At 35.7% G+C, this 13038-nt stretch overlaps 1 protein-coding gene across 2 annotated transcripts in view; it reads left to right on the top strand.

Annotated features, from left to right (window-relative positions):
• The window catches only part of VAMP7 (vesicle associated membrane protein 7), a 43817-nt gene extending 31135 nt beyond the window's left edge, over positions 1 to 12682 (top strand). For both annotated transcript variants that reach the window (XM_045817388.1, XM_045817387.1), the window contains 3 exons: positions 742 to 809; positions 7782 to 7874; positions 10803 to 12682. In XM_045817388.1, coding sequence (XP_045673344.1) covers positions 742 to 809; positions 7782 to 7874; positions 10803 to 10871 — 230 coding nt within the window. In that variant the 3' untranslated portion in view covers positions 10872 to 12682. The remainder of the gene's footprint in view (positions 1 to 741; positions 810 to 7781; positions 7875 to 10802) is intronic.
• Positions 12683 to 13038: the final 356 nt, after the last annotated feature.

Below are 13038 nucleotides of genomic sequence, written 5' to 3'. Positions count from 1 at the left end.
TTTGACTGGGACCTGAGGGGAAAGAGGGGACCTGGCTTTACTTGCCAGGAGTAGAGCTTCCATCTCACTGAGCTGAGGTATGGAGCAGTCATGGATTAAATGCCATAGACTCTCACTATTCTTACTGAGAATTAGTTGATTTTATTGTATAAATGTTTCTTATTTGCTCTATGTCTTTAGGACAGTCACAGTTTTCAGAGACTTTTAAATGGTAATGGTTGGTTGGTTGCTTGTTTTTATCATTTTCACCTGTTAGAGTTGTTTTGACGAGAGGGTCTGTGGAGCTCTTCACACCACAATTCTTGGAGTTTCTAACTCGCACTCATTTTGATGGTTCCTTTTTGTCACTCTCAGATTATCCCCTTAATTTCAGGGTTTGGAGACTACATCCCTTGGATCAAATCTGGCCTATTTTTCTACATAAAAATTCCTTGGAATATAGTCATGTCTATTTGTTTGCATATTGTCTGTGTCTGACAGAGTTGTGTGATTACAACTGAGATTGACCTACAAAGCCTAAAATATTTAGTATCTGGCCCTTTACAGAAAAAAAAACAAACAAACAAACTGCCAACCCCAGATCAGTTGATAAGCTTTACTAATGTCTTTTATTACTTAAACATAGAGATGCTTCTCTATGTTGTCAAGGGTACCAAATACAATTAAAATCAGATTTGGCTTAAAATAAAGATCAAATTTTAAATATAAACATGATATTTTCTGTTTTTCCAACATTTTTAGATTTGGTAGCTCAACGAGGAGAAAGATTGGAATTATTGATAGATAAAACAGAAAATCTCGTGGATTCGGTAAGTACAGAATATGATGATATTTTTCAGGATATAAAGTAGAAAAACTGGTTGATGGCTAACTTAATAGGGAAATGTCTTAAATTCAATACTGTAGTCTTTTTTGTTCTGACCTCCATTATGTGATTGCATTTTGATTATGAGCACAACAGTGGGGCGTAGACAAAAAGCCATGACCCATTAAGGAAGCTTTGGTTTGGAAAACATACTCAGTACAGAAACAATTTTTTTAAAGCTTTGGATTGATGCCTATTAATTTAGCACCTCAGCTGCACATACCAGTCTGTTTTTCTCTGTGCATTTTGTAAAACATGAGAAAAATAGATTTTCAGGCCACTGTGACCCAGTATGAATCCTGAAACCTGGGCAATTCAATCATTTTGTTGCTTACCGTGACAGCTTGAGCTTTCCTTATATCAAGCAAGAGGCATGGATAGGGAAGGGCCTCTGAGACTTAAAGGAATCAGTGTGTCCCTGTCACGTACTTCTGCTACAGTTAAGTGTGTCATTGCATTCTCCATCTGGTTAGTAGATGAAAGTTTTGAGGAAAGATGATGGTGAATAGAAATAGGGCAGAGATTGGTTCCACCTTGAGTCTGCACAATCACAAATTTTAATGCAGAGTGGAAGTTCGCACTTAGAAATAGATCAGTGAGTGCTCATGTTCATTTTTACTGGCAGCTAGATTGCAGTAATTAATAGCACAAGCTCTAGAGTTGGGTTACCTAGGATTGAATCCCATCTCTGCCACTTATTAGTTGTGTGACCTCAGGAAAGTTACTTAACTGTACCTCAGTCATTATCTGTGAAATGGAGATGTATCTACTTCATTAGTGGTTTGAGGCTTAAATCAGATAATGCATGCAAAGTGCCTAACACAATGTCTGATACACAGTAAGAGTTATTTAAATGTTTATTGTCATTGTTAGTTTTATAGGGACATTTGTTAACAGTAGGTCTTAGAAGAATAGCAGTGTTTTCATCAAAACATGTGGTAATTGGAGGAAGAGTGGCATGATACAGGAAGTCAAAACCCCAGGGTTCTGTAATGAATCACTCTATAACCCACTGCTAGGATGTGAAGAGGATGAAGAAGCATCTGATCCCAGACATGCAGGCTGATTAATTTCTTTGGTACTTCCAGTCCATCTCTTAGCTTTTTAAAAAAATCCTCACCTGAATATGTCTATTGATTTTAGAGGTAAAAGAAGGGGAGGGTGAGAGGGCAAGAGAAACATTGATCAGTTGCCTCCCATACGTGTTCCAACTAGGGATCAAACCCACAACCTAGGTATGTGCCCTGACCAGGAATCAAACCCACGAGCTTTTGGTGTATGGGACAGTGCTCCAATGCACTGAGCTACCCATCCAGGCCCATCTCTTAGATATTCTTAATCCTAAAATTAAGATGGGAATGGTTTGTGTTTGATCAGTACTAATATAGTTTGTACTTTCCAAATAAAAGTCTTCTTAATTTAGTTGACTACATTTCCCAGCACAACAAAAGGGGCTCATGAGCTAACAGGTGTCTCTTTTTCCAGAGGAATAACATGCATACAATAAAGTACAGCAAGTATATTACTTTTAATTACTGTAAAGTTATTTTTTTACATGTCTATGCCCATGTAACCACCACCTAGATCAAGATATAAAACATTTTGAACACCTCAGAAGGCTGTCTCATGCCCCTTCCAGTCAATAATCCCCAATAAACCATTTTCCTAATTTGTACCACCCTGGACAATATTTTGTCTATTCTTAAAATGTATAGAAATGAAATCATATGTCATGTACTCTGCTGTGTCTGGCCTCTTTTGCTCATCATTATACCTGTGAGATTCATCCACATTGTAGTAAAGCTTATTCTTTTTATTGTTTTCTTCTCTTTCATTGTATAAATCTATCTACCAAAATTTATTTATACATTCTCCTCTGTGGGGCTCCAATTTTGGATTCTCTATTTTATTTCATTGATCTGTTTATCTACCTTTATGCCAATAGCACACTGTATTGATAACTATAGCTTTATAGAATTCACTAAGTCCTCCAACTATGTTCGTCCCCAGGATTGTCTTCACTATTTTAGGTCCTTTGCATTTCCATTTATATGTCAAAATAAGCTTGTTATTTTCCATCTTTAAAAACAGCATGTATCTTTGATTGTGATTGCATTTACTCTGTAGGTCAGGTTAGGGAGTATGGTATCTTGACAGCACTAAGTCATCCTTCCTGTAAACATGGCACATTTCTGCTTTTGTGTAGAATTTCTTCAATTTTTCTGAACAGTGTTTTGTAGTTTTCAGTGTACAGGTCATACACATATTTTCTCAAATTTACCCTTGAGAATTTCATGGTTTTCTATCCTATTGTAAACTATTAAGTTTCATTTTCTAATATTGCTAATATAAGGGAAAAGACTCATAGAGTGCTGTCTGGTGTAGCTCAGTGGATTGAACACTGACCTACGAACCAAAGGGTTGCCGTTTTGATTCCCAGTCAGGGCACATGCCTGGGTTGTAGGCCAGGTCTCCAGTAGGGGGCATGTGAGAGGCAACCACACATTGATGTTTCTCTCCCTCTTTTTCTCCCTCCCTTCCCCTCTGTCTAAAAATGAATAAAATCTTTTTTAAAAAGATAGAGAAAAGACTCATAGAAACAAAATGAGAAATGAAAGAGAAGTTCCACAGACATTGCAGTATACAAAGGATCACACTAGAATACTATGAAAGACTATATGCCACCAATTTAATAGTGCAGAAGAAATGAATAAGTTCCTAGACATATATAACCTTCCTAGACTGAATCATGAAAAATTGGAAAATCTAAATAGACTGATCAGCAGTGAGGAAATTTAAATAACCATCAAAAACCTCCCCCCAAAATAAAAGTTCAGGACCAGATGGCCTTGTAAGTGAATTCTACTAGACATTCAAAGAATATTTGATACCTGTCCTTCTCAAACTCTTCCAAAAAATTGAAGAAGATGCAATAATTCGTAACACATTTTATGAGGCCAACATAACCCTGATACCAAAAACTTGGCAAGGATAAAACAAAAAAATAAACTACAGACCCATATCTCTGAACATAGATGCAAAAATCCTTTTAAAAATTAAGAAATTGAATATAACAATACATTTAAAAATACATCACAATCAAGTAGGGCTCATTCCAAGGGCACCATGATGGTTCAACGGACACAAACTGACCAGTGCGATACACCACATTAACAAAACAAAGGATAAACATCCTATGATTTTATCAATAGATGTAGAAAAGCATTCAATAAGATCTATTTATGATTAAGACACTCAATAAAATGGATATAGAAGAAAAGTACCTCAACGTAATAAAGACCATATTTGACAAACCCAAGCTAATATACTTAATGGTGAAAAACTAAAAGCTTTTCTTCTAAAACCAGGAGCAAGACAAGGATGACCATTTTCACCACTCTTATTCAACATAGTGTTAGAAGTCTAGGCCAGAGAAATCAGGCAAGAGAAAGCAATAAAAGGCATCCAAATTGGGAATGAAAAAGTAAAAGTGTCACTTTTTGCAGATTACATGATTTATATAGAAAACCCTAAAGACTCCACCAAAAAACTATTAGAAACAATAAACAAATACAGCAAAGTTGCAGGATACAAAATCAGTGTACAGAAAATCCACTGTATCCCTTTATATTCACAATGATATTTTGGATAAGGAAATGAAAACACCAATTCTTTTGCAGTCACAACAAAAGGGATAAATTACCTAGGAATAAATTAACAAAGGATGTGAAGGACCTGTATACAGAAAACTACAAAGCATTATTAAAAGAGATTGAAAAAGACACAATGAAATGGAAGGATATCCTGTGTTCATGGATTGGAAGAATCAACATAGTTAAAATGTCCATATTGCCCAAAGCAATATACAGATTTTAATGTAGTCTTCATCAAAATTCCAAGGATATTTTTAAAGAAATATAACAAAAATATAATCAGATTTGTATGGAACCACAAATGACCCCAAATAGCCAAAGCAATCCTCAGAAAAAAATAACAAAGCCAGAGGTATCACACTACCTGAGTTCCAATTATACTACAGAGCAAATGTAAATCAAAACAGCATGGTATTGGCAGAAAAACAGACACACAGACCAATGGAACAGAATTGAGAGCCCAGAAATAAAACCACAAACATATGGGCAAATAACTTCTGACAAAGGAGCCAAAAACTTACAACAAAGAAAAGAAAGCCTCTTCAATAAATGGTGCTGGGAAAATTGGAAAGCCACATGAAAAGAATGAAACTAGACTACTGTTTGTCCCCATGTACAAAAATGAATTCAGAATGGATCAAAGACCTAAATACAAAATCTAAAACAGTGTATTACATAGAAGAAACCATAGGTACTAAACTTAGGGGCCTTGGTCTTAGAGGGCATTTTATGAATTTGATCCCAACAGCAAGGGAAGTAAAGGAAAAAAATAAATGAATGGGACTATAACAAACTAAAATACTTCTGCACAATGAAAGAAACCAACAACAAAGACAAAGGTTTAATATCCAAACTATATTAAAGAACTTTTACAACTCAACACCAAACAAACAATCCAATTAAAAAATGAGCAGAGGACCTGAATAGATTCTTCTCCGGAGAGGGTATACAAATGGCCAACAGATATATGAAATGATGCTCAACTTCACTAGCAATTAGGGAAATGCAAATCAAAACAATGAGATATCACCTCACATCTATTAGAATGGCCATTATCAACAAGACAAGTAATGACAAGTGAGGAAGAGTTTGTAGAGAAAAAGGAACTCTCATTCACTGCTGGTGGGAATGTAGACTGGTACAGCCACTATGGAAAATAGTATGGAGGTTCCTCAAAAAATTAAGGCTGCAGTTACCATATGACCCAGCAACCCCTCCTTTGGGTATCGACCCCCAAAATTTGAACACATTTATTCACAAAGATCTGTGTAGCCTTATGTTCATTGCAGCATTATTCATGATGGCCAAGACATGGAATCAACCACAGTATCTTTCAATAGATGACTGGATAAAGAAGGTGTGGTACGTATATTCAATGGAATATTACTCAGCCATAAGGAAAGATGAAATACTGCCATTTATGACAACATGGATGGTCCTTGAGACTATTATTGTAAGCAAAACAAGTCAGTCAGAAAAAGCTAAGAAACATGATTTCATTCATATGTGGGGCATAAAATTGAAACTCATAGGCACAGGCAAGAGTATGGTGGTTACCAGAGGGAAGGAGTGTGGGAGGGTAGTAAAGGGTAATGGGGACAAATATATGGTGATGGAAAATGATTTGATTTGGGTGGTGGGCACACAATGCAATAAACAGTTCATGTATCATTCACTTGAAACCTACATAATCTTATTAACTAATGTCACCCCAATAAATTTAATTAAAAATATGTAAAATAAGATAAGTAGATAATTTGTCAATGTTCAAATATTGACTTGAGGGTTGTGGAGGAATCTCCACCCCAACCAACTGAATGACATAACTCTTTTCAGTTTTATTAGTTTCATTGCTCACTGCTTTTTCTTATCTACATTATCTTCTTATTTCTGGAATTCTTTATTGTGATTTAGTTTGTAAGTAATTTCAAAGAGTTCAGACAGTTGAGGAATTTACAAACTATACAGTTTAGAGGGCACATACTTGAAGACCACCCTCAGTTCTGACACCAACTGCAAGTTTATTTGTTCCCAAAACCACCCTCAGGTTTGATCGTTTACTAGAGGGACTCACAGACCTCCATGAAAGCTGTCATACTCACTGTTATGGTTTATTACAGGCGAAGGATACAGATTAAGGTCAGCCAAGGCAAAGAAGCACATACGGGGGAGTTTGGGACAGTACCAAACCCAGAGCCTGTGTTGTCATGTCTGCATGGAGTTAGAACATGTTAGTCTCCCAGCATACATGTGTTACAGCATGCATAGAGTATTATCAAGCAGGGAAGCTTGCCCAAGCCGTGGTATTCAGTTTTCATCGATGTTTTATTATGTAGGCACAATTGACTGATTGCCTACTTGCTTGATTTGTCTGCAGACTCCACTTTCTCTATGTGTGACCCAAAGCCTCTACCCTAAATCATACAGTTGGTCTCTGTAGTGAATAAGCCCCACCTTAAATCACACTTGGCTAGCCCAATATACCCCAGGCAAGCAAAGATTTTACCTCCCAGGAGCTACGGGCAAAGGTCATACCCCTTTGGGACAAGTTTAAGTTCTTCACTACATAGTACAGTTCATAGGCATTTGGATCATTTCCACTTTTGAGATAAGTCATATAGTACAGTTGGAAATATTTTTGTACATGTCTTTTGGTGAACTTGTGCATACATCTCTTTTGGGTATATACCTAGGAGTAGAATTGCTGGGCAATTAGGAAATTTTATTGTTTGCTTGTTTTGAACTGCTTCTGTCCTGCTGGGAATGGTTCAGTAGATACTGAGAAACTGATGTTTCAAAAGAAAATGGATAACCGAAGAACTGCAAGTCAATACACATCTTCATATGGAAATTGAATGGGCATTATTCAAAATCCCAGAATTATACTGGGCAGAGTAGGCAAATGTGTTTGCAGCCAGCTGGCTTAGAAGAAGCCTTTCTTATTGGAAGCATAAAGAGGATAAGGCTTTTCTACTAGCAGGAAGAATCACTTCTGGTGCTTTACATTATGTGCATGGATATGGTGGAGAAGAAAAAGGAGGGAAGCCTTTCCAATGGGCTAATACTGCTTGCCATAGACCTGGAAGAGTTCTGCTTTTGGGGACTAGGGATTATGAATGGCCATTTCTACAGGGAAGAGAGAGAAGGGGTAAAGAACACTGGAACTTAACAGAATTAATGAAGGTAAAAGTTTTGCAGGTAGTGCTGCAAATCAGTCGTGTAGTCAGTGCCAGAAATCAAGCAAATTTGTGTTTTTTTCCTAGTCTGTCACCTTCAAAACAACCAGCAGAAATCTTGCCCGAGCCATGTGTATGAAGAATCTCAAACTTACTATCATCATCATCATCGTATCAATTGTAAGTTTTTATCCTTTTATGTGGTTTTATGTTTTAATCTCTAAGAAATTAGGGGCTGGAATTCTGTTTTTTTTTCAAAGATCTTATTTATTTTTATACAGAGGGGAAGGAAGGGAGAAAGAGAGGCAGAGAAACATTAATGTGTGGTTGCCTCTAGTGCGCCCCTTACTGGGGACCTGGCCCACAACCCAGGTGTGTGCCCTGTCTGGGAATTGAACCAGTGACCCTTTGGTTTGCAGGCTTGCACTCAGTCCACTGAGCCACACCAACTAGGGCTTAGAATACTTTCTAATAATTAGCACTCTACAATGAGCTACGTATAACTTTTAATGGTGAAACACATGACCAAACAGTGGCTTTCCCATGAAGTCACATTGAAATATTATCTCTACTTAAACCCCATATCCCTATGTAGAATCCTTATATGTAAGGAGCTGTGCAAGCCATTCCAAATATTCCTGGATATGTAATGTTTTTGTTGCTACTGAAATGGGATTCTTTTAATATCGCATTTTTTAAATTGATTCCATAGTTTCTAATTATATTTCTCTTTTCTAGTTTATGTCATTTTCTATTTATCGCTGGTTTCTCTTCTCTAATTGATGTATTTTGTGTCTGGAAATTTGCATAACTTTTATTAGCTGGAATAGTTGATTCTTCTGTATGCTATAGGTCAGGAGTCAGCAAACATTCTGAAAGTGCTGGATGATAAATATTTTAGGCTTTGTGGGCTCTATATAGTCTATCACGTATTCTTTTAATTTCTTTTTAATGATTTTATTTATTTATTTTTAGAGAGAGGGGAAGGGAAGGAGAAAGAGAGGGAGGGAAACATCAATGTGTGGTTGCCTCTCAAGTGCCTCCTACTGGGGACCTGGCCATCAACCCAGGGATGTGCCCTGACTGGGAATCAAACCGGCAATTCTTTGGTTTGCAGATCTGCGCTCAATCCACTGAGCTACACCACCCAGGGCTATTCTTATTTTTAAGCAAGCATTTACCATTCTTAGCTTGTAGGCCATGGGCTATATTTTACTGACCCCTGGTATAGTGGTAAATTTATAATACCATCTGTTAAAAATTTTAACTTCATCAAATTCACACACACACACTTTATATATAATTTTATATAATTATATATTTTTCTTGTATTTACTAGCAGTATTGAGTAATTATGATGTCAATGGGCATCTTTATTTAGTTCCCAGTTTTAATTGAAATGCTTCTAATATTTCATTTTTAAGAGTGACATTTAGCCCTGGCTGGTGTGGCTCAGTAGATTTAGTGCTGGCCTGTGAACCAAAGGGTCACCAGTTCGATTCGCAGTCTAGGGTACATGCCTAGGTTGTGGGCCAGGACCCTGGTAGGGGGCACTCAAGAGGCAACCAAACATTGATGTTTCCCTCTCTTTCTTCCTGCCATCCCCTCTCTAAAAATAAATAAATAAGTGATCTTTAAAAAAAGAGAATGTTTAAAAAAATTTAAAAAGAGTGATATTTACTCTGAATTCTTGTTGGATTTTTATTGTCAAGTTAAACAACTTTTATTTCTATATTTTTTATTTTTTCAATTTGTATTTATTGATTTGAGGGGGGACATCAGTTTGTTTTATTTTATGCATTTATTGGTTGATTTTTGTATGTGCCATGACTGTAGATTGAACCCACAACCTTAGTGTATCAGGATGATGCCCTAACCACCTGAGCTATCCAACCCGGGCAGTTTTATTTCTAGTTTGCTAAAACATTTTATCAGGAATAAGCATTTAATTTTAGGAAATGAAATTTCTCTACTCAATGAATTGATAATGTGACTACTTACATTTTATATTAATGTATTGAATTATATTAATAACTGCTTTTATAATTGACTATTATTGGAATAACTTCTTTCTGGGATAACTATTATTAACTGATTTCTGGGATAAATACTTAGAGGTTATTATGCAGTACTTTTTAATGCATGATAAGTATAATTTCCTATTATTGATTTAGTAGTTTTCTTATCTGTAAGTATAAATTAGTTTATATGCTGTTCTTCTTTTGGTACCCACATGTAAACAGATACTGGACCTCTTTGAACTATTCTGCATGTCTAGCAACCTTTTCAGCATGTTTAAACTCCATTTTGCATTTCATTCTGGGAGACTCATTCTACTAACTGTTCCAGCAAAGTAAATTTATTTTCAGCTCTGTTTATTCTACTGTCCAGCTCTTTTATTTATTTGTTTGTTTGTTTGTTTATTATAACCATGTTTTAAATTTTTAAGAACTCTTATTATACATAGTTTAACCTTTTTTATCACGGAACTTGTGTACTTGTTAACAAATGTACTCTATCCTTGCTGTCTTTCTTTTACCAGCAGCTTTCCTTTGATTTGGTAATTATAATTAGTGTGTCATTACCTACTGAAAGGTTAGTAGCAACATTCTTACTCACAGTTAATATAAATGTAGAGTATCTACTGTACATTTTAAATTTTTATCCTAATAATGATAGATTAATCCATGCATAAAACTTAAGAATGTACTTAATAATAAAACAATACTTCAAATGAATTATAATTTGTAATGTTTATGACTATTAATGATGTATCAATAAGAGTTTCTCACATAGCTGAATTCTTTCTAGTTTCCAGTGAAGAGAAGCAACCCCACTGCTTTCTTTCCCACTAGAAAAAGCACAGTAGAATTATGCTTTCTGTGATAAAAGCATAATTCTCATGGATTTATGCAAATCCATGAGAATTATATCAGAAAGGATCACTTTAATTCAACTCATATCTTTGAAAATACTAAATTAGTGTATTACACAACTGCTACTCTGATGGAACCAGTATTTGTTATTAGGTCTTTATACTGCTTTACATATTATTTAGGAGCCTACGATAGATTCAAGAAAATAATATTGCCTTTTTCCTCTTTCCAGGTGTTCATCTATATCATCGTGTCACCTCTCTGTGGTGGATTTACATGGCCAAACTGTGTGAAGAAATAAACAAAAAGTTGTCAGTAACCAAGGATATGAGAGAACAAGAGGTTGAAAACTCCATGTGATTTAAGCCTTTTAATACTGACAGATGGTTTCTGCCAGTCTCTTCAACCTTCTTTCTTTTTCTGTTTTTAATCTTATACTGTGCATCCATATTGATCTTTGTCCTGTCAACCAGTTTATTCCAGTACACTTCAGATTGAACCATTCGTTGCAGCAGTAGCTTTACTAAGCTTTTTGTTTGTCTGTTTGGTTAACTACTCCTGTCATTTACTTAGAGAAACATTTTTGCTTGTGATTGCACAAAGTTGTCACCAAGGCGGAAAGCACCAGTCTTCTGAGCTATCTACTATATCTAGAGGTGAATTTTGTATGTGCACGCAAAAATATTCAAGAAGCAGATAGTATAGGTAACATCTCATCTTTGTTTTTTGTTCTTGAAGAATTCTAGGTGCTTGAAAACAATATAAGTGGAGAATCATTGTTATTTGGGAAATTGTTATTAAATTGTTGGTGCTGCTCGCTTCTAGGAGCCGAAGCAGAGCAAGTATTAGACATTTTCTCTCAGTCAGATGGAGAACATTTTGCTAGCCCATTAGAAGCACATGGAGTTATCTTTGACCTCCTAGTGTTCACTTTCAAGAACATTTTGACCATTTATAAACCTCGCAGAGTTTGGTATCTTCTATTTCCCCATTGCAGTTAATTTGAGAAGAGGCTGGTTTATTAGAAGGTTATGTTTTTTAATATATACTTTTCTTCAGTTGATATTATTCAGTTGATATTAGGACAATTATATAGTTAATAGAATATGTATTGGAGGGAGTGAAGAGGCAAATTCCTCTGGCTCACCAAAGAAAAAGGAGAGAATCACAGTGAATGTGCTGGCAGTTTAGCTGTACGAAGGGAGGTAGCACGGGAATTTTTTTGCCCATCTAGGAAAAGCCCAAACAGAATATAGTCAACAGTTAACTCCAGGGTTTGGGTTTGACTGTTGTTGAATAGTAGTCTGAGAATCCTTTGTGGTTTAATAAGTTCTTTAACTGCCTAGTTTTGAATAATTCTTTTGTGAAAGAAGGGTAGGCAGTGCGATGTATAGAAACAATACAAGACAGTTTAACATTCATTTAAATGCACTGTAAGAAAACTGGAGCGTAATCATACTGCTTTGGCTACTCTGGCATCTGTCAGCTAGTATGTAGTTTTAGTGTGTATCTGAAAGGGCATTTGCAGCCTGAGATCTGATTACATTTATTTATCAATAAGTGCCAGTAAGTGGAAATTAAATTACATTTGACTATTTTCCCAATGAAAGAAAAAAAAATTAGTCAATAAAAGCTAGTCACCTGTTTAGCCTAGTCATGTGCCTTGAATATATATGTCACAGTCTGGCTCATGCTACCTGTTTTTCAGTTGAAGCCTTTTGATTCATGCTACCGGACTCGTTTATTTGACATGTGCAGTGGAACTCTTTTCCTGGTGACCATGCATAGTGCAAATGTTTTTCCAGTTTTGTTTATCAACACTAATGCCTTTTCAGTACATCAGCATTTCCTGTTGGAAAACATATTTGTTCCAGGAAAACACTTGGCATTCCTGAATAATAATTTCTAAATGTCTTTAATCCAAAGAAAGAGACTTAAAGTGTATTTCCTTTCTTGTAAACAACTGTAAAAAAATGATGTGCATGTTTTAGGGATGAATTACTTAATGATCCTTTGATCTGTTTATGTATAAGAATGCTCTTTTAAATCATAATCTTGTTTTAAGTGATGCACAAACTGAAGGCATTAATAAAATTTAAGAGTAACACAGTGGGTTACTTGTTTTAGAATTTCTTCCTGGAATCTAATTTCTTCCAACGACATTTTGCCATAGTTTACAGAACAAAAGTATTTATGCTGAAAAGACTTAAGAAGTGTAACTTACAGCAGCCTTCAGTAAAGAGCAATAGCATTGTCTTATGTTTATAAAATTTCTTCAAAACCAAAAGACACGAAAGAACTTAATAAAATATATAGGTCATACTGAAAGCAGTGGAAGATCCTGAAATGACCACACAGCCTCCACAACTATCATCCTGAGACCATGGTTGAGACAACAAAAAAAGAACCCCAGAGATTGTAGGTATTTACCTCTTTACCTCAGATCAGATGCATGACCACAAGGTTAC

This window comes from Phyllostomus hastatus, unplaced genomic scaffold (assembly GCF_019186645.2).
Source record: "Phyllostomus hastatus isolate PE091 unplaced genomic scaffold, TTU_PhHast_1.1 phas_scaffold_255, whole genome shotgun sequence".
Classification (NCBI taxonomy): Eukaryota; Metazoa; Chordata; class Mammalia; order Chiroptera; family Phyllostomidae; genus Phyllostomus; species Phyllostomus hastatus.
The sequence above is the reverse complement of the archived record's forward strand: the minus strand, read 5'-3'. Positions and strand labels throughout refer to the sequence as shown.